Source organism: Crassostrea angulata, chromosome 3 (genome assembly GCF_025612915.1).
Source record: "Crassostrea angulata isolate pt1a10 chromosome 3, ASM2561291v2, whole genome shotgun sequence".
Classification (NCBI taxonomy): domain Eukaryota; kingdom Metazoa; phylum Mollusca; class Bivalvia; order Ostreida; family Ostreidae; genus Magallana; species Magallana angulata.
The window spans coordinates 33,745,938-33,772,756 of NC_069113.1; the positions used below are offsets into that span (position 1 = coordinate 33,745,938).

General features: G+C 33.1%; 1 protein-coding gene across 2 annotated transcripts; it reads left to right on the plus strand.

Annotated features, from left to right (window-relative positions):
• The first annotated feature begins 7,460 nt into the window (after nucleotides 1–7,460).
• On the plus strand, nucleotides 7,461–25,470 carry LOC128175840 (protein AF-9-like). 2 transcript variants are annotated; one of them, XM_052841688.1, is made up of 5 exons: nucleotides 7,461–7,614; nucleotides 10,935–11,118; nucleotides 16,242–16,468; nucleotides 19,969–20,091; nucleotides 20,486–25,470. In XM_052841688.1, the coding sequence occupies exons 1-5, from the start codon at nucleotides 7,603–7,605 to the stop codon at nucleotides 22,370–22,372; spliced, it is 2,433 nt and encodes an 810-aa protein (XP_052697648.1). In that variant the 5' UTR covers nucleotides 7,461–7,602; the 3' UTR covers nucleotides 22,373–25,470. The 2 variants fall into 2 exon arrangements, with proteins under 2 accessions (XP_052697648.1, XP_052697647.1); XM_052841687.1 differs by lacking the exon at nucleotides 7,461–7,614 and adding an exon at nucleotides 7,639–7,852.
• Nucleotides 25,471–26,819: the final 1,349 nt, after the last annotated feature.

The following is a 26,819-nucleotide window of genomic DNA, read 5'->3' on the forward strand; positions in this document are numbered from 1 at the left end:
ATCTCTATTTTATCACTATTAAAATCGTACCGTGTTATTATATTGTTAGTAAATCTTTCTTCCTTGTCGTGACCAATAAAAATATTTCTAGACACTTGACTGCTTTATTTGTAGTTTTAACAGCAAAAAGTTCATCATATAAATTATTTAGAGTTCCTCGTGGAATTTATTTTGTTTAATTATGTTTATAACAGATCCTGCATGTTCACAGAATTCATTAAGAATTCATGTCGTAAATTTTGAATTTTCTGGGTGGGTGTAAATACAAAATTTACAACATGGCATTGCCAAGAGCTTGTTCCATTGAAGATCCGTCTTATATAAAATGCTGAACTTCAAATGCATGTTGGGTATTCTTTATCTTGCAGTTGTAAATTGGTGTTCCCTTTATATATTGATTACACTTCATCTTAATGGATAGAATCTCCAAGAGAACAAGATACAGTAGAGCAGAGAGTGGGCACCCTTGCCGAACCCCTCTTATCATCGCACAGGTTTTTTGAAATCCAGCGTTTACACTATTTTTAATCATAAAAATTAGCTTCGTGTATAGAATATTTTGCCCACTTTTTAAAACTACAACTAATATTAAATTTTGTAGAAACAGAAAATTCCACTCAACTTTGAAAAAAAAAAAGTTACACCAAGTAAACAATCATGCTTGATTTTTTATACATATATAATCATTATATATGCATATTAAAAATGCAGCAAGATTTTCATCAGACATCAGCATTGTTTTATATATATTAGATATAAAACATTGCTGGTGTCAGAAAAAGCAGACGTTAAGCAAACGTAGGTAAACAAATCAATTAACATTTAAACTCACGTGTTTCAGACACACTCTAAATGCTGTTTCAACATATTTATCGTATTTTTCGATAATAAAAAGACAATACTTTAAAAGATGTATAACATTCACTTTTTGTATATTTGCAAATATCTTTCCTTTAATGAACATACTTTAAAAGAGAAAAAAAAAGTTTCTGAGGATTTTTTTAATGGGTCAATAGGTCAATTTTTATGCACAATGTCTCAATAATCATCACGCGAGTTTATGATTCGACTTTTGCATATTAATGAAAATAAAAATACCATCATGCCTATGATTCTAAAAGATTTGAATTTGTAAATTAAGGCATTAATATCAATATTTCAAATAGTGCCACCCATTGAAAAAATTGTATATTTATTGCGCACAAAAATCTGCGTATCCCGGTGATTTTATCTTTTCTATATTTGGCAACTAATTATAAGCTACTCAAAAATATTAAAAAAAAAAATAAATAAAAAAGCAACAACAACGGCAAAATAAAAACAAACAAACCAACCTCCCCCCCCCCCAAAAAAAAAAACCCACACACACACACAAGATCATTAAATGCCTTAACAATGTACACTATCCATTTAACGAACGGACTTTTTCGGATACAGTAGTAAAATTAGCTCATATACCGTATTATTTTGAACACTGTGCCGGATAATAGTGTCAACTTGGCATTTTTGGTCGTCCGAGTTGCATGATTTGAAAAATCCAAATACATGTACATGTATGTCATATGCATATGATAGACCACTGCTTAAAGAGTAAATAACAACTTTTGTTATTGATGTATTTAACCTGTCAGGTGAGATATCTATATTATATCAATATTCATATATTTATATTCATATCCCGCATAAATCACCAAAGAAAGCATTTTATTGTTAAAGTAAACAAACCTGCCGTGTTACCTTGTTCTTTACATGTATGTTGCTTTTCTGAATTACTATTCCCGCACAGGCGCACACATGAGCAAAACAACCTCAAACGTCAATCATTTATGAATATGCATAGGTAAATCGCCATTAATCATACACAAATCGTTAATGTAATACTTATTTTTTTTTTAAAAATCGCGAATTTTTCATATAACTTCTTTTTCAAATATCTAGTCATGCTGAAAGAATTTTGGGTCTAATTTTCAACATCGCAAAAATGCCGTTAAAAACGGCGTATATACCTTTCAATATTATGAGGCGATAAAATACAGTCGGGCGTAATTAATAAGATTTATTATGATAAAGCCTATCAGGCTTTCTTGAATTGATTACTCCTTATTTGATCACCTCAAGAATGATTCCATATTCCTTAAGTCCTATAAAACTTAAAAATAAATAAATAAAATGGTAATAAATCTGGTATCTGTTTTTGAACCAAGAAAGAAAAAGAGCAACTACATGCGTATTAAGAAAGATAACTCATTTTATTAAAAGTAATAATATTTTAAACGTATAGTTTATCCCCCTTTGAATGCAAACTTGATTTCGAACTTGTTCTCTCAACCACAATCTGACATTGATTTCAATCATATTTAAAAAAAGAATCCTGATGGAATATCATTTTTGTGTCTCGTGCATCTACGGTACCTGTCGATATCTTTATGTGGTCGATATTTTGTCATTAATATTTACTCTTACTCCCTTGTAAAAAAAAGATAAATCATTGTAATTTCACCAGAAATTAAACCAGGATGTCTTTTATTAACGTAAAAGTTTGGAAGCTAATGACATCATTTTTGTCATTCCTAATAAAATAACAAACTTTTATATATCCAATCACCTGGCGCAACCACAAACTCATTGAAACGTCATTTTGACGTTTTTCCTTGGTCCTATGTTATAAACACCTTACAAACGAACGGAAAACATTTATGAACTATTCTTCATTTTTCATCTTTTCTTTTTTAAAATTATTTTACCATGGCAACAATTACATATATTTTCCATTCTTAACTTTTTGTAAAAAAAAAAATGAGTTATTTCTTCCCAAAAGTCAACTTACTGTGAAACTTCTCTTACGTTCGCCCTGTATATATTAGAACTGTGAAAATCAGTTTATGTGAAAAAAGTACTCGATATTTCGTCCTTTTGTTTTAATTTTAGTCAAACAATCAGTAAAAAATCGACTAACTGAAGCTTTGGACCCTTTTCCATCGTATAGTTTTTATTTAAGCAATTTCTTGGCCAAAAAATGCTATTCTTCCGAGGTTCACACCAATTTTATGTATATTCGCTGCGCCGTCTTGACGTCAAACTTCAATAAAATGTCTCAATCAGATTTCAATTGCTTGGTAAATATTTAAGTACTCTCTCAGTATTTCAACTCGAACACTATCAAAACTTAGAAAAAAGTTAGTCACAATCAATAGCAAAATGAACATACATAATTTGATTTCTTTAATCAAGAATTGTAGGTCTAACAACACTTAAAAAGAAGATTTTTAAGTTTCTTTAACTCCGAGTTCGTGCCTGCGCCGGGTACCCCGACCACCGACTTGTTTATGTACTGTTTTAAACAAACTGTTAACTATTTTGTAATGTTACTTTGCTCAATTATTTGGTTATGTTTTTCAATGTTCAGGCCAATTTTCATTAAAATTTGCCACTTAGAAAGAGAGATATTTGTGTTGTCTCAATAATTTCTGAACAACCCTCTTATAAAGAGAAAAATTGTAATTTGTGAGAACAAGAACCATTTTAAGAAGATCTTGGACTTTCGGTATGACGTTACAATATAGAACCATTTTAACAGGAGCTTGGACTTTGGGTAGTTGTGTCAAACAGCATTGTGACATAGACATGTCTATTTCATTGTAGGCCACTCAGTCATGGCTCTTTGAAATCAACAAAATTTGTCTGGCTTTTGAGCTAAGGCATATTAAGGCTATGCAATCGGTGTATATTTCGCTTGAAACCAGCGTCATTTTAGCTTGTTTTGACACAAAAAATAGATAGTTACATCCTACTGAAAGTCCAAGGACTTGTTAAAACGGTTCTATTTCATACATCAGGACAAGCTAAACAGGACGCTGGTTTCGAGTGAAATATTGCATAGACTGCGTAGTCTTAGCTCAAAAGCCAGAAAAATCTTGTTGATTTTAAAGAGTCGTGGCTATTGACCAACAATAAAATAAACAGGCTTGCATGTACGTTACATTGCTGTTTGATAAAACTTCTGAAAGTCTAAGCTCTTGTTAAAATGGTTGTAGATTTATATCCTTTTTTATTTATTTGCCTGCTAGCAATTGACAGTTGAACTTCGATATCTAGAACACTGATATCTCGAATACAAGGGATATGTCGAAGTGATTTGTAAGTCCCAATCACCTATATCTAAAGTATTTTACCCTCAATATCTCGTTTATAGGCAGCCCCATCCAATTCGAGATAGCGAAGTTTGACTGTGAAATGGTAATTAAAGTCCTGCACAAACTATTTAACTTTAAATTTGAGAGTAAAAAGAATATCATCCTTTTTGGAAAAAAGCAATACTTTTCCCTATACTCAAAGAACCGAACTCTGATTACAGAGGCATAAGTCTCCTCTCAGTCTTATCCAATGTATATATATAGTGCAGCGCTTAACAACAGGTTATTAGCTTACTTAGGCGTTAACGAACTTTTCGTCGACGAACAAAATGGATTTAGAAAAGACCGAAGTTGTGAAGATGTGGACAGTTTAATACAAAACAGAGATTCCACATTCGTTGCAATTATTGAACTACAGAAAGCATTCGACACGGTTGACTGAGATTTACTACAAAATTGTCTATTCAGGAACGGAGTAGACGGCCATTTTTACATTAACATTAAAATATTTTATCAGAATACTGAATTGTGTGTATGCTTAGGATCGAGATAAACACACTGAATGGTTTCAATGCACTTCAGGTGTAAGACAAGGTGACAACCTGTCACCGACCTTATTCGCTTTATTGATTACATGTAACCTTGCCGATGAAGTTAAAATTGCTGAACAATGGAATCCCTAGTAACCAAACATATACTGGAAATTTTCTTCATAGCCTTCATTACTAGAAATGAACAGGATATGCAGGAAATTCTTAATGTCGTGACTATATAAGTGGTGTACGCAATGGCACTTACAAATCAATCTGGTCAAGTAAAAAATTACATTTCCGAAAAGGAAACATGGAAGAAAGTGCATTTACCTTTCGTGTGGGTAACACAAGCGTAGAATAATTTTTCAGTTTACACATTATATCTTGGTGTTTTATTCAACGAAAACAGAGAGTTCCAAACTATATAACGCTGAAGATTTATCTAAATCAGGAGGGCAGGCTTTAGAATTGTTAATAAATGTATCAAACATTCATAACCTTAAAAATACATTTGTATGAGATTTCATCGTTCGTAAAACTTCTTCTTTTTTTTACAGTCAGCTGTGTTGTATCAGACCTCAAATAGTGTAGTGGGTGTGGGGTTATCAGAATTTTCACTTAATGGACCAAGTTCAGGATCGCACTATACGTTATTTCTTGGAACTCATAGATTAGCACCATTATTAGCTATATATACACGGGGAGAATGTTGATGGGCACCTGTCAGTTCTCGACAAAAAAAAAAAACAAATAATTAATATGGTTCGATTTTGGAATAGGTTAATAAAAATGGATAACAACAAAATTATTAAACAATTTTTCATTTGGGATAAAAATTTAAATAACGAGAGATTTGGAGCCATCAGCTGAATTATATTATGAATATGCATAGGCGTCGGAACCGGGGGGGGGCTAGGGGGGGGGGCTTAGCCCCCCCCCCCCACTTTTTTGCAAACTTATACCTAACCATTATAGAAACATAGCATGATAGAGGGTTCAGCCCCCCCCCCCCCACTTTTTCTCGCAGGAAAGATTATTGTTCCTAAATTTACCTTGAAAGATTGAGATGTTGGATTCAGAAGCATACAACCCCCCCCCCCCCGGATTAGGAATTTCATGATTTTGGGAAAAAAACTGGGTACGTAAGGTTTTTTTTCTTTTGAAAGTATAGGTATACTCCCCCCCCCCCACCCCCCCACCCCCACCCCCGGATTAGGATTTCCATGATTTTGGGAATTACTTTTTTATATTTCTGAGGATTAGTCTAGCCCCCCCCCCCCCCACTTTCAATTTGCTTCCGACGCCAGTGATATGATAATATATACCAAATAACAATGATCTGCGACATCGAACAATTTATTGTCATTCAACATTCTATATTGGAAAACACATGCATATGGCTATTAAATCTCGAAAACTTTGCTAAACTTAGAACATACCGGCTAATAAAACAACACATCTCCACTGAAAACTATTGATGGATATTAAAAAAAACCCACATATGATCCACTATGGCGCAACTAAGATGTTGGATACTCGCCCCCCCCCCCCCCTTCGCGCGGAGACTTGGCGGTTTCGTGGCGAACTAATCTGCATTTTTTGTGGCTTAAATGAAATTGGAGAACACTTTCTTTTAAATTTTTGCTCATTTATAATATATAACGAGTTACACAACTCTCTTTAAGAAACCACATTAGTGTTTAGGCTCCGTAAATTCTAATGACAACGATTTATTTAAAAACACTACTCTGTAACTTTCTCAGGATGAGACAAAACTTTCACGTTGACTTTTATATATAGTATTATAACAGTGACACATTTACATGTAGGTCCGAAAGGCCAGCTGTATATATACACTGTATAGCAATAATATGTTACATTTCAATGTGTATACGTGCATATCCAATTGAAACACATATAAATTATTTACTTACTTACGTACATACTTAAGTGCTTTCATTAGTGATTCGTATGGTTATTATACAGAGGTAGCTACATGCAACATTTTATTTAAAAAAAAAACCCAAAAAATTCCCCTACCTATTTTGTCTCTTTTAGTTTTATTACGAGAAAACTGTGCAAGTCAGTAGTCTGTGCTTATCACAATTTCCGAGTCAATGGCAATACTTAAGTACACATAGTAATACTCTACGGGGAAAACCAAATCCATTCAACATAACTCATATATATATATACATGTAAGTGTACAGATAATTATCATACAGGATTTACCTGTTTCCGGGTCTTCTCAGGGGAAATTGCACAAGGATTTTTGTTTTTAAACACTTTATGTAGATCAAATTGAAAATTCCTGCCGCGGGATTTTCCATTGAGGTGTTATCAGCTGGTTATAGGCCTAGTTCGTCACTATTATGTCATTCAAATTAAAACCCCAGTTTAAAAATTCTTAGACTGTACATTTCATTGTATGAATACATTTATTATAGAATACGTATAAATTTTTAAAGATTTAAAAATATCAAAAGGATTTCGATATCGGTAATTTTCTTTTAGGCATTCAAAGAATTTATTCATAAGAAATAAATGAAATAATTAAAGTACACTGTACATATAACGTTACGTCACAATATGTCCCATACCTTCGTTTTAATGAACTTTTAGACCATTCAGTCCTGAATAACAAGCTGCCTGAAAACGTTACAATGTTCACATCAAACACTTGTCATTTGGTATATAAATTTGATATTTATTTTTGGCACACGGACTTTTCCCTATCAGTTCCTGGTTCTTTTTTCCGTGATTGGTCATTCACTCCGGTTCGTTTTGGAGATTAGTGTACAAACATGCGCAAATGCTCATTTCCGCCTACACATGGTTTTTGTGATTTTCATAAAAAATTTCATCTTCTGGATGTTTCATGGAACAGTTTTGAAGATTTTTGAAGACAGAAATACACATCAGAGGGTAGACGGAATATGTCGACTCAGGTATTTGAGTTACACGTCACAGGGTTCACGACAGCGTATTTTTCCCGCACTGTCATTGTTCAATGTGTTTATTTTTAATGTTTTGTGTTTATGAGAGTGTCTCGAGTCTGGCTCGCCCCTCGTCTTATTTTGAGGTGTTTATTTTCTCAGAAATCAACTAGTTTGAGAATTGTTATATCGTGAATATTGTCTACATATCGTAAATTTTACAGGTGGCGGTATGACAATGAGACGATCGGTACAATATTAGTCTATTTTTTTTTTGTTTATGAATTAAATCTAATTTTATATATTTTTCTTTTCAACTCTAATGCGATAAATCTGTATCATTATATATATTCTATTCTTTTCTTCAGATATTAATGTTATTTATCCAATCTTTCTCTTTGAGGTTTCGTCAGTGTCAGACCCATCACCAAAATATCGGCCAAATGGTTTAATTGAGCTCATTTAAGATATATAATATATTCAAGGGCAATAAATTACAATTAAGGAAACAAAATGTGTTTTATCCGTTCAAAAGTACATTAAGGTCACAACTTTTAGTAAACAAGTTTTTTTGTAGCCTTACTGGCGTACGACCAATTCTCGAGGAGGACCATTTCTTGCCAAAGCATAGTTGCATCATTTTACTACACATAAAACTGTAATCGAAAAATGATGTCACAATGCACTGGCAAGAAATGGTCCTTATGGGCGGAATTGGTCAACGCCAGTACTGTTTTGAAGATATCCCTCAGTGATGGGGGATTAATCTCACAAAATATAGGCTCATGGGAAAACTTGTCTGTCAAAAGTTGTCGCATTTATATATTTTTGCAGAATTTTATTGTTAAAAATACCTGTAAAAGATTAATAATTGTGGAACTTGAATTTTGTTACCTTCTTTGGATATTATTTCCCAAACAGCTATTCTAATGTAACCCTTTTGGGCAATTGGACCCAATTTCTTGAAGATCGTATGAGTGTAAAAGTCATCTTCATTGACGAACATCTTACAACGTCCCATTTTTAGGATGTGACTAATATCTGAGTCAACGTAAATAGCATAAAAAGTAATTCATTTCAAGCACAATTTGTGTATTAAATAGCATACTTAAGTGAATAATTGCAAGTATGAATGCTTCATCATTTGATTTGCTATTAAGGGTAAAAAATATTTTCAACAGAAATCTGTGCATATTAGTATTTTGTTTTTGTTTTGCCCCTTTGAACCTTTAAATTAAACAAGTTATCACACATAAGCTACTATGTTACCTTTATAACTTATTTTACAATAAAATGTTACAAATAAATATGGATAAGACACATATTATGAGGGCTGGATGGCCATTTCTAGACATTCAAATATGTTTATCCCTTCAGAACAATTTTGAGAGTACTGAAAAATATTCAAATTTTACAGCAAAAGCAGTTGTGTTTATAGTTAATTGCTAAATAAACAGTCTCTAAAATTTGAAAGCAGATTTAATGGGTCATTTGTTGATCACTAAGCAGTACGTAACTTTAAATAGTTGGTTTTGCAAGTCAAGCAGTTACTTTAATTGAATTTATTTATTTAATTTAATAATTGGTTTTTGCAAATCAGGCCAGTTTTAAGAAAAACATTTTTTTTTTTTTTTGATTTTTTATTGCTGACAAGAATATGTAGGGAGGCTTAAATTATCTTACATATCAGTTAGAAGTAATATGTCACATTTTTTTTTGAATTTAAGAATATAAGTAAAGACCTAAAACTTGCCATTCTCTTAATTTAAAGTTATAGATTAAGGTAGATTTTGTTTCATTAATGTTATTAGTGAAAGCTTCATTGACTGATAATGTTTTGCTTTTTACTTCTTTACTTTCATGATATTGTAAATGCAAGGGGTTTTTATAACAAATTTTATCAGCTTAAAACTTGTTTGTGCCTCGATCTATAGACTTTCAGGATTTTTTTTTTTGACACTTTAAAAGGACTTGTGATGTTTACAGTAATATTTTAAAAACAAAGTGCATTCATATCATTTTGGGATTTTGATTTCAAAAAGAACAAATTAAGTCTTCTTCTTTGCCTTAATTAAAAGCTGGTATGGGACACATCCATATAGTGACATAACTTCCTATTGAAGTATAATTAAGGCTCTCTGATCCTCAGCCTTTTTTTTTTTTTTTACATAAAAATGTTATTTATCTTTTAAACTGTATAAATAAATAAAATGAAAAGGAATTTATTATAATATCTCATATACCACCTTTAAAAGTTTCTTTTTATGCCTCAACATGCTATTTTTGAAAATGATACAGTTAAACTAATATATTATATTAAAATTGTTGCATTAAGTATTTTTTCTGCAACAATGTGTTCTAATATTTGAGAATTCAGTAAATCAAATATACAAGAAGAGAGAAAATTAGACTTATTGAATAGATTGGTGATCATATTTATAGTGTGGACTATTGCCTCCTCATACATTGGATATTATAGAACATGTAGAATGGAATATTTTACTGTAAACATACTACATTTGGATATGTATTCTTTTTAGTGCTTTTGGCGGAATGTGGCTCCCGCTAAATCTAGTACATCTCTAAATGCCATGCATATATACCGGTATATAAGAATAGTCACTTTCAGGAATACGCTGATTCAAATCCACGCCAACGTGTTCAGAAACTAATTTCCGCCAAATATTGTACACGCAAAGTGTAAATATGTTTACAGTATATGACAGAGCGACCATGACCCCAAACGAGTTCTCCTGATCTTCTGAGGGTTACAACCAGGGCCACATTTGACAGTTGTCAACTTTTCATTTTGAGACTCTGAATATATACCGACTATATGGTGTTGCTGTTTGACATTTTGAAAATGAATTTTAACAATTCAACTTTTAACTTGGTTTTTAAGTCAAGGTTGTAAAGAATTATCATGTTTATCTATGGATTTTAGTCTATGACCTTTGTTTTTATCCTGCAAATGAAGTTGATAGCTTTTTGCATGTTTGACCTTCTGGTTTAATTTCCAATTTTTTTTTTTGGTTGCTTTATTAGTTTGTCAAATGGGTAATAAATATGTGATGTATATTATTAATTGTTCAAATTAATTGCTGATTAGCAGATGATTTAGAGAAAGCCATCCAAATATTATTGTTTATCATAACTATAAGTAAATAATGATTTACAGGTTGTACTATTATAAAGGGCATTGTGTTGTCTAAAGAATATCAGAAATGACTTGTCTGAGAATCCGTTTTTTTTCCTTTCAAGAATAAAAAATAACCAAATCTAGAGATTGTACTAAGTCCTGTGGTTAATAAAATCTTGTCCAATACTTTCAGAACTGTGCGGTACAAGTGAAGATAGAGCTCGGACATAGAGCCACGGTTAAAAAGATTCGCAGTCCTGAGGGATTCACACATGACTGGACAGTGTACGTCCGAGGCCCCGAAAACTGCAACATCTCCTACTTCATCGAGAAAGTGGTGTTCAACCTACATGGAAGTTTCCACAATCCAAAGAGAGGTATTGTTGTTTGCTTGATTGAATTTGAAATTTTGGGATTTGTGTTTAATCAGGGACATATATATATATGTATGATATACTAACAGGATGTTTGGCAACTTCTTCATGATCATGTTTGCTAAGCAGAATATTAGAGTTTATTGTTTTTGATGAATTTATTTTCTTTCTCTTGTTAATAGGGATTGTTTGTTAATGAATTTTTAATCATGCTGTACAAAATGGTCATATTCGATACAAAGCAAATATATTAATGTTTATGTAATCTCAGAAATGGAGGAAGGCCTGGCATAATTGAAGTAAAATCCATCATAGTTATGTTCATGCAGCGCTATAAGCTGGAATGTAAAGTGTAAATTACAAACCTTGAGTAATTTTTAGATTGTATTTCAAAGTGGGTTTTTTTTTCAACAGTTAATGTGATAACTGAGAATAGAAATTGCATAAAAACAAGAATTGACCTGATCAAACTATGAAATTATGTACCTGTGTACTGTAGTGACAAGATATTACATTGAGTTGAGTTAGTTGCATTTCCAATATATTTAGTATATACCTGGTACATATCTGGCTTATTTTGTTTTGATATTTTTTTTGTATGTGCATAGAGCCAATTTTTGTATTGGGTAATACACTACAGCATATCCTTTAAAAAAAGTTTTTAATTGATATGCTTAGAACATGCTGAATGAGAATATCTTCTAAATGTGACTATTGTATTGAATGAAGAAGAGTGTCTCTATTTGCTTGAGACAACAGCTAGGGTCTGTTTTTATTTGAATTTAGATTATTGGATCTGTTCAGTTTCGCCAACGATATAGAGACAAACTAAGTTGTATTGGGAACTCCCACTTGGTGATTGCCTTGCGTCAATCTGTATGTACATGCAACGTGATGCTAGCTTATCAATAATTCATACGCGTTGTCCAACCATGTGTCTTTTATCAAGTCAGTGTAAAAAAAAAAAAGAAGAAAGATATAAAACCCGAAGAGGAATGGCCAAAAATTCATCTGTCAAGTTCTTTACCAATTCTGATGCATAGAATGTGAAACAGTAGAGAAATACCCCAAAACACAATTGGCATCTTGTAAATGATAAATGTAATAATTGATCGTCTTTGAAAAGTTGTATATGAGTTTGAAAAGTATTGTCTTATGCGTTGAATCCCTTTGAAGAGAGAATCAATATTTATCATTATGTCATAGGTTTGTAAAATGTTGGCTCTGTGACAAGATTGCACTGACAGATGCAGCATGAAAGAGACTGGGAAAAAGCATCTCAATGTTGAACTTTTGTCACCCTTAAATCATGATGTGGCAAATTTCAAGACGGGTTTGTTAAAACCTGACAGACCTTCAAAACCATATGTGTATCAAAACCTGTAAGACTGTGAGCTGCTGCTTCAGGAATGTATTGACAATTCAGTTTAGAATGGATTAATTTAGAAAACTATTATGAATCACTACAGTTTATTTGATAAGGTTACATGAGGTTAGAAAAATATTATTTATGCAAAGGATTGGAGATTTGACAAAATATTGATTTGTAGGATATTAATTGACATATTAAAGCCTATTGTGATAAATGTACATGTATCAACACACTCCTACCTCCCCCCACTCCCCATCCTCGCCCACATCCCCACTCCCCACCCCCATCACTCAACCACAACCATTTTTTAGTTCAGTCACTAAGGTGACCTATTGCAATTGGTCCTTGTCTGTCATTGGGCATTGTCCATTGACAACTTAACATTATTAAATGTAGGATAAGAATACTTTCTTGTGAAATGTATGACCTAACCTACCCAAGAGTCTAATGGATGGGGCCATATTTCAACAATCTTCTATACAACCACACATGGTTACAATGTCCATGAAGCCCTCTAGCTAAATTATGGAATTCATGGCCCCTGGGTCAGGGGTTCAGGCCTTTGGGTAAGGCTGATGTAGTAAGCATGTTTTTTTATTTTTTAGGTTACTTGAGTATAACGGGTTCCTCTTGTGTTGTATGTCTGTCAACAATTTTACATTGTAGACTTCGATCATCTTGAAAACTTTAATTTCCTGTGCAATGTATGCTTTTGGCAAAAAACTATATGCAAGTTGTGTGAATGAAACTGGAATATGATAAGGTATTGACAATTAGAATCCTGCAGGTCTTGTTTTATCAAAATTTTACGATAATTGGCCCCTGGAGCTTGGGTATAGATAACCCGAGATTCCCATTGGACCTGACAGGACTATGGTACTCAGGTGACCATCAAGGCCTTTTGGCTTCTTGTTGATTTTGTTGTACTTTGAATTTGCTCTTTTAACATAACTTCTGTACAAAATAGATTATAAACTCATTTGTTGTCATGACCATTAAGGTGGAGCTCAACATGTTCATTCAAGTATTTCAAAGTCATATTCTGCAAATTTAAGATCATATAAATCACTATGAATTGTCTATACATGTAAAAAAAAAAAAAAAAAAAAAAAAAATATCAAAAATAATTATTTGTAATGTTTTTAGATGATCTCTGATCCTTGCCCATGTTCAGTTACTCTAAATTATCAGGATTTTTTATTTGTATCATGTTAGATTTGGTTTTTATATTGACAAATTTTATTAGTCTTCTAGTGTTAATATTACGATCAGTTATTCAAAGAAGAAGTGCTCTGCTTAGTGGTTTCAGGGAGAACTTCTTCATACAGTGAAACGGTTCAATACCAGCACTCCTTGAAACCAGCATCCCTTCAACATAGCCCGATGTAAAAAGTCCTGGCCAGCTCCCTCTTTATTTCTTCTCTATGAACCCTGAGAAAACCCTTAAAAAACTGAACCCTAATAAAGCAGCAATCCCCTTGTAAAATGGCCTTTTTGTCTGATTTAGAGAATTTCACTGTATCTACTGGTAAAGGGGTTTGAGCCACCAATGCACCGTTACAACTTTTAAAAAAAAAGTTCGATTATATCCATCGTGTTTGTAAAATGCATGGATACCATCAATATATATCTTTTATATTTTATATCATTTATAAAGTTTGAAGGACAGATAACATTTTAATGATAAAAAGAAACACATGGAGGCTGAGGATTGGAAAACCAATCTAAACAAACACAATTGTTTTGTTGTTTGTTATATATAAAAAAATAACAATACACACACATGAACACTGATAATTCTGTTACATTATGCATGCTTGCTAATTGTGGTCAATCATATCGGGGTATAATGCTGGTGATTATCACTCGCATTTTGTTTTTCCTGGGCGAGGTATGGAAATCTTGTCAACAAAGGCAGAAAAACACTGAACTCGTGCAGAGGAACAAAAAATTAACATGTGACAGAATTACCGATCCATGGAAAATTTATTATTTTGTGCAATTACATGATTAACTATTCTTGTTAATGAATTAATAATAAAAATATCTTGATTCCCTCTTTGATCAGCGGGTAAAAAGAAAGGTCTTTCAAAAAAGAATTTGATGTCTCTTATTTTCCCTCACCCACGTACACAAGTTGCAATATTTAGTTTTATATGGCCTGCGTTTTGTGTCAATGATTGGTAGCAATAACAATAAATGGTTCTACTAATGTTTTGAGGAATGGGACAATTAACTCTTAACTGTACCATAAGAAGTGGGATAATTCAGCTATAGCTAGTGTCGGTAATTTGTGGATATTGGAAGCAGTGAAGGACCAGGAAAGCTGATACTGGGGTTTTCTTTACAATAATCAGAGTGCATAATGTTTCTTTGATAAAGATGTTGAAGGCAAAAGAGAGATCTATATAATTGATGTGTCAATGTTGCCTTGGCATATAGGCTCTCAGTGAAAGATGGTAATATTTCAACTGTAATGTTTACTCTAAGTAAAAGGATGGGAATTTATATATGGTACAGTTAATTGATCTTTAAATGTTGAAGGAAAGATTCTTAACATTTATGCAAAATATGTTTACTGTCTCAACGATGAGTCAATGCCCTAAATTGATAAAAATTTAAAATCATACTAGGAGTGGTTGTTCCGTGGGCACTGGCTATATGGTATTTTAATTGGAAAAACGAAAAATAGCACAGTGAATCAGAATGAATATGTTTTAATTACACTGACGTTGGGTCAAAACATTTAATAATTTTTAAGGCCTTGATTTTAGCTTACCTGAGCATGATTTGTTGTCCATTTTAGAATACATAGATAAGTATAGTCTAAGCATTGGGGAAAGATTATGTTTTGAACATTATAAAATGTTAGAAGTATCTAAACGAGTTCTTGCAGTCCAGCATCAGTATTTATATATTTTTTTAAATAGTCGAGGTTTCCTTTAGGCTCTTTACAAATTTTTAAGTTAATTCTTTTTGGTGACGTTTTTGTGTCCCAAGATTTCAGTATTCCTTGAAGACTTTGTCTTTTGTCTTTTGTCTTCAGAATTTTCAATAAATATTTGTGTAATAAGTGATAGGTTTGATAAGTAGATACAATAGTTTTGGAATGTTCTTGTGGATTTGGTACATGATACAATGTTACATGCATATATATCTATACATGTTAATGTCATGAAAAGTTTCTTTGGGCTATAGTGCATGTACATAAGATTAAATAGTACATGTATATATATATTTAGCATCGTAAAAAGTTATCATTAATGTCAAATCCATTTAAAAAATAACATGTTTATCTTATTTATCTACATGTATGCCCAGAAAAAATAGCTATTTCCTATACCTATAGTATTATACTGAAGTACACATATGAATTAAAAGTTTAGCTATTGAATGCCTTAGAAATACCTATCTGAATTGATGGATTCGATTTTTTTTCTATTGCTGAGTATATAGCCAAAACTTCATATACTGGTAGACAGCTATGAATTTTATATTGCTGATCTTAGCATTATGGCCCACAAGGCACTTCTTATGTATGCTTATAAATTTTTATAACTTGATTAACATCTGACAGTAATTAATTATCATATGAATAAGTTAGTAGTGTTTTGCACTTTAAAAGTAAACATTTCCGTTGAAACGGTCACGGTGCTTTTAAATTTGGACAGATGCTTGAAAAACTTGGTGCAAGTTGTATAATAGTTTGATACGTTGATTAACCTGGTGGCACACCAAATTTCTTATATTTCAGTTCTGACCGAACCCCCTTATGCGGTACAGGAGCAAGGCTACGCAGGGTTTGAGCTGCCGATTGACATTTATTTCAAGAACAAGGAAGACCCCAAAAAGATCCGATTTAAATATGACCTCTTCCTGAAGCTGGAGGACTGCCCACCTGTCAATCACATCCGATGCGAGAAGCTTACCTTTCAAAACCCGACAGATGAATTCAAGAAGAAACTTCTCAAAGCCGGAGGGGTAGGTTTCAAACTTTTCTTTTACCCCCCCTCGACTTCATGTGATTCCAATCCTCTTCGTAGTTTTAAAATATTTAGAAATTTTATATATATATTTGTGTACTTGTACCTACTTCAGAAGGATTTTTCACTAAGTATTGTGAAAGAGTTTGTTTAGGAATTGTTCTTGAGAATTACAGTGACTGTATTCTATCAATGGAATATTTCATAAAAATCAACTCTTATTGACTATTACCATATAAGGACAGGGAATTTTTATAGTAGACTAATTATAATAAGTGATCAGAATGACTGGTTTTTAAACCTTATACAGATCCCTTATAATGCCTACACATTACATCATGAGAGAGGATTGGCCCTTAAAATTTTTTAAATCTATAATCAGCTGCCCCATTTCAAATTTAATTGCTATCGAGATGCTTTTTTAGAGACTCTGACATTTCAAAGCTCAAATTGTTGTTAACACTCCCCTAGAAATTAAAATAACGATAGAATTAGTTTTTCAACATTGACGTAAGAACCGTGTGTTCAATAAACATCCTTTTCATCGTGGGTTTAATTAATCTCCATGTTCAAATTTCAAAAACAACGGCTTCATTGCAGGATACAAATCATGACCTGCTGTATGTAGCAGATGTACTTACGTATGTGTTGTACCTTAATTGCTCCATCAATAGAACTCTATATCAGAAAACATTATACACACATGTGTGTGTGTACATGTATTTTACAATAAGGATGATAGTGATTTTAAGTTAATATTTCTGAGGAAAAAATAGAATTTTTAGAATTTTAATAGCTGAGAACAAAAAAAAAAAAATCAATAAAAATACAATGTTTAAGTTAATGATGGAATTAAAACAAATCAGTGTATTTTACGTTACAGCTCATTGATATACATTGTATAGTCTTATTAGATTTTCCCAATTTACCAATAATTCGTAATTCCAAATTCAAAAACTGATCAAGAATTAAAAATCATTGGACTAGCTTATGAAATGAGAAATGTAGGTATTGATAATAAAGGGTGACAAGTAAAACATTAAATTGAATTTGATTTTTAGGAGGTGAATGAGAGAAGCAATATATACATGTGTATGTAATTAAGTGTTTATAAAGTGCATTTTAAATGATGTCATTTTAATTATAAAACAAAATTTGTTGACCCAACAGCAAAGAGTTTTGTTAACACTTAAACACTATATGGACTTGTTAAATTTATGAAAAAACAATCTTTGAATCTCATGATCTTATTAAGAATACCGGTATTAATAGTTAGCATTTAAAACAGAAAGAAATGCTACATGTTTCTGGCAAACAGAATGGAAATTTCTTTTGTGACAGGAAATCTCTATATTTTTTTGTTCTCTTCTTTTGACAGCACAATTTCAGTAAATCTGCTTGCTTTCACATTTCATAAATGCATGCAGCGATGCAGTGTACAGTATTTTGTAAAGGTCTTAGCTAGCAGATAATAAATTGAGTAAGCAGTGGAAAGGACTGAATGTGTAATTGATGTGTATTAACATCAGTGTAACTGGTACAAAAACATGTAACTGTATATATGTGATATGAACATCCTGAAGGCTTGAACAAGGTCACAAATTTTGCTCCTTATCATAAATACACAAGTAGTCTAATGCATGTACTAAGATATGTAGAAAATTAAAGTCTGAGGCATTGATTTATTGAATGAAGAAGAATAAAACAGTTATCACTGAACGAACAGAATTTTAAACATTGCTCTTGATGAGGTGTGAAAAACAAATCCATATGGTCATAGCTAGGGTCAGCTGACATGAACATTGAAGGGGGGGGGGGGTTGACTCTTTGTTTAGGTACAGGTGAAATAGACAAATACTCTTTTTTTTAAAAATGTAATACATGTACTATAGATTGATAAGTATATTTATGGTCACCTGTGCATTCAGATTTGTGAATGGTCTACTAGTGAATTTGGTAGAGGCTTTCATATTAGGTAGTTGATGGCATGTCTGTATAAAGATTTCCTGAAATTGGCAACGACCTTCACAGTGTACAGACGTTAATGTGTTTTTGTTATTATAAACGTAACAGGAAACACCTTGGGTTACATGTTAGGACAGCGGGAACATGTTGATGACATCTTTCTTTGTGGGTTTATGTTTGTAATGTTCCCACTTTTAAAGTAACATGGCAAAAACAAATCAATACTGTACCTCTCTTTTAAATATAGAAGAGGTCGATTAACATACATGTACGTGTATTAATGCACATCTACAACTTTCAGAGTAAACCCGTGTCAATGTTTAAGCACTCACGCATTTCTGAGAAAGATGAATGATATTTGAATACTGATTCCATTTTTTTTTTCAGATTTAAGGTTATGTAGTAAGATGTATGATCTTTTTCTGGAAAAGTTTAAACTGGTGAATTAGAATCCACAAAAAGTTTAGCAATCTATGCATTATGGTTTTTCAAAAATCATTCGTAATTTAAGTGGCTTTGAGAGTGCGGTAATTGTTTCAGATAAGATAATATACTGATAATTTAAGAAATTAAATTTCAATCTTAGCCTACAGGAAAATGAAATCGATGAGTAATTTTTCACCATTTAAACTCAACTTCTTTCAAAGTCTTTTTGAAAATGAATGCTCAGCTGTTTATTAGAATATTATTACTAAGAATAAATGTATACCATGTTACGAATTGGTGTGCATGCAGGAGCTACAGTAGGTTCCCTGAATACCAATATTCACATATGGTAAAGGAAAATATAAACCAGTGGACACTTAATCGTATGTGTCAAAGTTAACTGTTTTTAAATAAAAAAGTCGCAGGAGGCTTGTGTAATGATTCTATCCCCTGTATAGAATGATCCTAGCTATCCATGACCAGTATTAATAATACGGGTTTTTTTTTTATCAATGGCTACCAAAATCATTCATCAATAAATTGACAAATATCACCTTCTGCTAAGTGCATCATTGATATATGTAGGAAATCCTCATGAATTAATCAAAAGAACGGTAAACATTGGCTTGCTAACCTGTTCTGAGGACAAAATTGGAACTTCCTGGTAACAGGGTTTTTGGGTATTTTTTATCAACGCTGTTTGTTTTTTTCTTTAAGCAAAGTACTAACTACCAGGATGTAACAAAATGACCACAGGTGTAATGTCATTACCTGTCCACACAGTACAGGTGTGCTCAGCTTGAAAGGTGTTGTTTTATTTTTCTTCTTCCTTGGTATCTGTGGACTTGTTAGACTCTGTCTTTACAGGCATTGGATGTGTGATTAGCACATCATGAATAGTTACTATAGACACCAAGTGGAGAAATTGCCATTCTCAGCTGTACCTACTGCAAAGATGGTGGGGTTTATTGAGAAATTCTAGAATTCGTTTGATGATAGAATTTCAGGGCATGCAAATCTTCTATAGCCTCTGTTCAAAAGATTATCAATTTGACAGACATTTACCTTTTATGTTTTATATTTTATTTTATTTTATTTTTTACAAAGGTTTTGGTTGGACCCTCTGGTGAGCCTCTGGTACCAATGGGAGAATTTACCGAGATTTTTGATGCCCCCATAAGTCTGGACAGTAGCAAGCGACCCCCAAAATCCAGCCACATACCAAGCAAGGTGAGACATACGTACATGTATACTTATATCAAGTCTTGGTTCTGGGATCTGTCACTGATTCTTAACCTAGGGAGAATTGATTTCTGTGAGCCCTATTGAAAGCTGTGTTTTGAAAACATACTGTTCTGAAAGAGAAGGCGGTTTGAAGAGTAGATGGCTCTTATTGATTGGTGACTAGAACACCCCAAATTTTCATTAAATATACATTGTGAACATAGTTAAAAGTAAATTTAAACATGTTGTAAATGTTGTTTGTTGAACTTGAAATATCACAAAAAATTAAAGACCATGTAAGTGTTTGATAAGCATAACATGTATTGAGTTAGATGAAGTGAGGGAGTTTATGTAGTATTGGATTGAACTGTGTCAAGTAACTGATATGATGATATTTCAGGAGAAAACAAGTAAAGAGAAATCAAGTTCTAGCTCCAAGTTGTCCTCAAAAACCAGTGCAACACATGGGGTATCATCATCCACCTCCAAAGACTCTCTCAGTACAGAGGAAAGAAAGGAGAAAAGGTCACCCAAAGAGGCAAGTCAGCAGAAACGACCCCATGACACTCTTAGCACAGACAGCGTGCTGATGAAAAAACCCAAACGACCTTCATCTCTGTCCTCTCCTCCTGAGGTCAAGGTGAAAGAGAAACACAGGTCAAGTGAAAAGAAAAGGCACTCCAAAGAAAGAGATGGAAGCAAGAGTTCCAAAGACCCGCACAAGGATCATCACAAGCGAGAGATGGATTCACAGGAGAAAGACTCAAGGGAGCGTGACAAAGAAAAGTTTGAGAAAATGAAGCGTGAACATAAGGAGAGAGAAGGGAAAAAAGAGATATTAAAGCACAAGAGTTCAAGTTCTGTGACCAACTCTCCGAATCCACTTGCATTCAAGTCCCATAGTGCAGAGAAAAAAGACAAGCACGGATCAAAAAATTTAAGTGATAACGTGAAGAGAGAAAAAGTGAAAAAATCTGAAAGCAGTCATTCAAGAAAGGAGAACAAAGAGGAGAAATCAACATCTTCAAGTAAGAGTAACTCTCTCTCTGTTGACAAAAAGGTGAAAGAGATTTCCAAGTTGTTGAGTAAGGCTCTGGATACTCCAAAGCGACCTAGTATGGCTACACCAGAATCAGCCCCACCAAAGAAAAAACCAAGAGTTGAGGAACTGTTTTCCTCATCGTCATCCTCCTCTGAGGATGAGGACTCATCTGAGGATGAGGATGAAGAGGTTGTGAAAGAAATTATCGAGGGTGTGGAGAAAAATAAGGACAGTGAGGAAAGTAGTGACTCCAGTTCAAGTTGTGATTCAGAGCTGGATGAGAACGTTCTGAATGTGTGGTCATCACAATCTGTCTCAAAACTCTCACCGCTATCGCAACATAAAATATCGACAAAATCACCCTCCTCCATCAAAAATCCAAGTTCTCATAAGTCTGTAAGGTCCATCTCTCCTGCTGCTTCAGAAAGGAGTTGGTCATCAAAGTATTCACCGACGGGATCCACGCATTCGCATACGTCCACTTCAAATAGGCATTCATCATCCAAACAATCAACAAAGGAGAAAGACATATCCAAGCATTCCAAAGAGTCCAAATCTAAGAAATCCAGTTCTAAATCGTCTTCTCATTCATCCTCATCCGAGAAAAAGGACAAAGAGACATCCAGCAGGTCTGACAAGCATATATCCAAAAAATCATCCACACCTAATGTATTTGCGTCTGAAAAAGCAGACAAACATTCAAGGTCACACTCAAAGGATAGGTCAAAACTGGAGAAAAATCCAATGGATAAAAAACCAAAGGATGTGAAGTTGGTAACTGACATGAAAAGTGAAAAATCAGACAGTGTTCCTCAGTCTTTTGAGAAAAATGAGTGGAAAGAGAATATTTACAAGTCAGAGGTGTCTCAAGAAAAGTTCACGAACATTAAATCCGAAAAAGTTAGGTCATTCAGCATAGAGTCAAACGATCAAATGTGTCTGAAAAAGGAATTCCTCAGTGACGACGAAGAGAGCGATAAGAAAGAAAACGTGGCCGAAACGTTCAACTTTGAAAATGGGTACGGACATTTAGGAACAGCTCCGAATGGAGAAGATCTGATTGAACTGCTGAAGCTGCACCAGAAGCTGGAGTCTATGCAGGACCGCTCAGTGATACAAAGGGTAGTGCAGGAGATCGAGAAAACCGGCTTGTACAAGATTAGTGAAAAGACATTCGACTTTGATCTCTGTGAGCTAGACAGTTCGACGGTGAAGAAAATTCATAATTTTCTCTGCTCTGTGTAGTTGTAGACCAAAAAGAATGGCAAGGAATTATAAGGCTATAGCTTATAGATTAAATCCAAGTAAAAAAATTGATCTCAATTAAGAAAAAAAGTTCTCTTCTTTTTATATCATGTAACACCTGTTTGTATTGAATATTTGGATTTCTATTGAAGTTTTTTTTTATTCACATAAAAGCAAGACCTGTTTAGGTAATTTTTTTTATGTTTTTCTCTTATTTCCTTTCTTTTGGAGCCACTTCATTGCACAAGTTTATTCATAGTTATCATTTTTGTGAGAATCAACCAAAAAAATGAAGATAATTTAATCGGCTAGATTTATAAATCCTTTTTATAGCTTTTGCAGTAATTTTTGAACAGAAATCACAAATCTATAGAAAGAGGAAGTTTGGGCATATCTTGTACATATTGATGTATTATATTGAGTCATTTCCATGTTCATTTTATCATCTTGCATTGTATTTTGTTCATCCTTATTTATGCAGACGTGCAAGGATATTTTTGTTATTTTATAATTCTATTATTGTTTTTTTTATATGCAAAGGAAAATAGCATTTTGTGAGCAATTTTTTGTGTTGCGTGCAAACTTGTTTTACAATTATCACTGAATGCCAAGCAAGAAAAACACTTTAAATGCACGATATGCAAATAATGTGCCATGGGTAACATCCTTATGTAATTTGCAACCTTCGATTTTCATCTCTATTAGCAAGATGATCAGACACAGTATTATGTACAGTGCATCCTTGAACCTTCTCTCTCTCTTCCTTCTTTCTCTCTATCTCTAAGATGAGGAAGTGTTGTCATCAAAGGTGCACTTTAGATGCATGCATTACTTGTACTAGTTTGTTTGGTGTGCTTTTGCATTGTTCTCATCAATTACGCAATATTTTGTACATTAATGTTTTTGTTGTCAAGTCGTCTCCATTTAGTACATGTAACTTACATGTATTTGTTACATTCAATTCACCTTAAAATAATGTTCCTCAAATAGTTTGATGTCACCTTAAACTTAATGTGATACACCAAGATATATTTTTTACAAGGTATTAATCATTTTTTTAAACTGGTTTGTAATCTTTTTGATTCAATCGTCTCTCCAAGGTTTTCATTTCATATGAGACAGTTTGTAATTTCTGGGCTACCTAAAACCTTTCTCTTTCTCTCCTTTTAATACTACCTACATAACGTTGATGGGTTATGTGCAAGTTGCCTCCCTTGCTTCCAGTCTAGTCTCGGTTTCTCTGTGTTCATTTGTTTTCTTTTCAATGTTGTTACTGGCCTTCTGTGAGTGAAAATGTGTCTGAGTGCTGTTTCAAGTCTTACTTAATCTCTTTTCACTTTTCAGTCATCTGTGAGTGGAAATGTGTCATAAGTGCTGTTTCAAGTCTTACTTATTGTATTTATATAAGGGAGTTTTCTAATTTTAAGATTTCACCTTTATTTAAGGGGTGTGCAGACATGATCAGTGTCTATTGGTTTACTGTAAACCAATTTTTATTCGAAGCGACTTTATTTCGCAATTAACTGCCGATAAACTGGTTCGCGACGACTAATGTTCGCAACCAAGCCTTAACCAGACCTGTATTGTTATAAAAACTATAAACAAAGGATTGGTTTGCGGCGAGAAATATTCGCGATGACGAGGCTCTCGCTAACCTGGCGTAAATTTCTCGCACGCGAATAAAAGTTGGTTTACAGTATTTGTACACATTTATATATTAACAAGTGGATGTTATTTTGTGTTCATGACTTCAGTTCTGTACTTGAATATATGGCAAACTAATTGTTAAAACAGGAAGAAAATTAAAGGTTCTAGATCTGTTTATTCAGGACAGTTGATGTACAAATTTGATTTTACTTTTAATTATTTATCTTTGTTTTTAAAATTGCATTAGTAATGCAGATTTTGTTTAATGAAAGTTCTCCCTCTATTTTTCTTAAACAATTGTCCTTTGTTTATCATAGTCCAATATTACTGTTGAATTGATCTGAATAGCATACAGTTAAAAAAAAACAACAACAATGATACATTTATTATGCGAGTTCTGTCACTGCCTATTTAAAAAAAAAAAACAACTGACAGAAGCATGTCATCATATTTTGACTGTTTTTGAAAAAATGAAATATGTATTAGAGCTAAATTTTGGATGAAAGTTTTATTATCAGAAAAAGTGCTATTTCAATCTCTTCTGCTAGATCTAGTTTCTTAGGATGGTATTTTATCTTTTATTATAGTACAGAAGGTTTTTTTTGGGCCCTTGTGAAACCCATTATCAATCCTATCTTTTTCATTATTTAATTTTTTTTCTTTTAAATAATCTGTTCTGTTGTTTAAATTCTGAAATTTCAGTATTGTGATATATTATTAATTTAATTAAGCTCCAAATTCTTAAACATCTGCAGAAAGGAAGATGGTCCTGTCTCCTCTTTTAAATGTAGTTATATTACATGTAATATTCAGATGCTTGTGAAGACAGTGCCAAGTTCTTATTTATTTTTGTGTTTTAATTGTTTATTTACATATCATTGAGATATTATCCCACCTACCTTTGAGTGACATTTCAGTTACATAAGTCAATGATAACAATGAATACACACATGCGTACATGTGTTTATGTATCGTGCCCTATTGTCTGTATATAAACTAGCTTGTTTAGATCAGAAAATTTTCTGTTTATCAGTAATCTAATTTTCTGTGTATCAGTACAGAGGGGGAAAAAAACTGGATATGGTCATAAAATGTGACGCACCAAAATGCACGAAGGGAATTTTTTTTTTGAAATATACAAGTGCTACTGCATGCATGTAAATGCAGGATGTTTTAAGGAAGTATGAGTCAACCATTTTTCTGTGAATGAAATAATGTAATACATGTACGGTACTTCCTATTGGTAGAAATCAACAAAATGTTTGTGTACAAGGTTTGTATAGGGTCCTGATCCTGTAGCCCGAATCTGTATTATATTAAACGTGTCGTCAAGTTCCTTGGTAGCTAAATGTGTTTTGTTTTGTGGTTTTTTTTTTTTATTTTTCTGTCATCACTATTGGTGCTTTATCATGTTATCACTGGTTGAAAATAAAATCATGTAACAAAATCTCGAGCTGTTTTTTTTTTTCATTGAAAGCATCAGGTGTTTTTCACTTGTACATACATAGCGATTTTAAAATGTGACCTATATTTTTAGATTCTAGTTGTAAATAATGAGGGCCAACGTTTAGACATTGATTTGAAACTTGATTTTTGAATAGGAAATTAATTATGAGTATTAATTTTCTATCTTGACGTAAGGAACCTCTCATGTATATATTCATGATTGACGTCACTGCCATGACCCACCGACGTAAACATTAGACCGATCGTTGAATTTAAAAAAAATGATCTGCGTAATCATTGGTTTCGAATACAACAGATCAGGAAAGACAAACGTAAACTGAAAGCATCTGTTTACAGAAAATATTATGTCAGTGTAATGTTTCTGGGAAATAATGCGTCAAATTGTGGCTCGATTTATTGGCATCTTCTAACGACACATGGGTCACTATAGTGACCTGTTGTAATCCATAGTTGGTAGTCGTCATTTGTTTACATAATCAAGAGCATTTGTATCTTCCTTTGAAAAGAACTACTTCTTAGACGATATTCACAAAATTTTGAATTTTACAATGATGATGGGGGCTGGAGGGTTAAGTTATAATCAACAAAATCATAGCTCCCGTCTGTGTGTTTGAGAAAAGTCTTCTTTTTTTTTTTAAAAAGAATTTTTTAAATTTTAAGAATTAATGAGTTCACGATAACTGGATAGGCACTTTGATGTTAGCGGCTCCCCTGGTCATGATTTTTGTTCCCTTTGAGTGTTTTATTGACATGAGTGAACCGTATAGTAATGATAAAGAGACAGGGGAGAAGGGTGGGACACTCAGGGGAATTGGGGGGGGGGGTATAAAATCCAAGAACTGCGACTTATTCTTGTGCCGATTCTATTTTTCTTAATCACATGGTGAAAATTAAGGAGGCTGGATGGTCAAAAATTATCCATCAGATCTACCTAAAATTTGCTCAGCTATAAATCATTTTCTACTAGTGAAGAAAAAATCCATACATTTTATCTTTTAAATTTGGGCATTTTCCTATATTTTTTATATTGAACTTTTTTCCAAAGGAGATCATTACAGCCTTAAAAAAATCAATACATTCTTTTATATTAAGAACTTTTTCTACTCCCTGGCGTCTTACTCAATAATCAATCGAGTTCCAAATGATACATTTGATTTGAATCTTAGGACCAATGGTCATTCAGGACAGGCACGTAGCATCGGGGGGGGGGGGGGGGGGGGGGGGGGTTGTCAATATTTTGGATGAGCCCCCCAGTTTCAAAAACGATGCTTCATATATAATATGCATATAATATGAATATGGATATGCTGATCATTTTGTTAAACTACGGATT

Excerpts from the sequence above, each read along its gene's own strand:
- LOC128175840 (XM_052841687.1), top strand. Across the intron at positions 16,469-19,968 it reads AACTTCTCAAAGCCGGAGGG|GTTTTGGTTGGACCCTCTGG; the intron begins GTAGGTTTCAAA and ends TTTTTTACAAAG. Across the intron at positions 20,092-20,485 it reads CCAGCCACATACCAAGCAAG|GAGAAAACAAGTAAAGAGAA; the intron begins GTGAGACATACG and ends ATGATATTTCAG.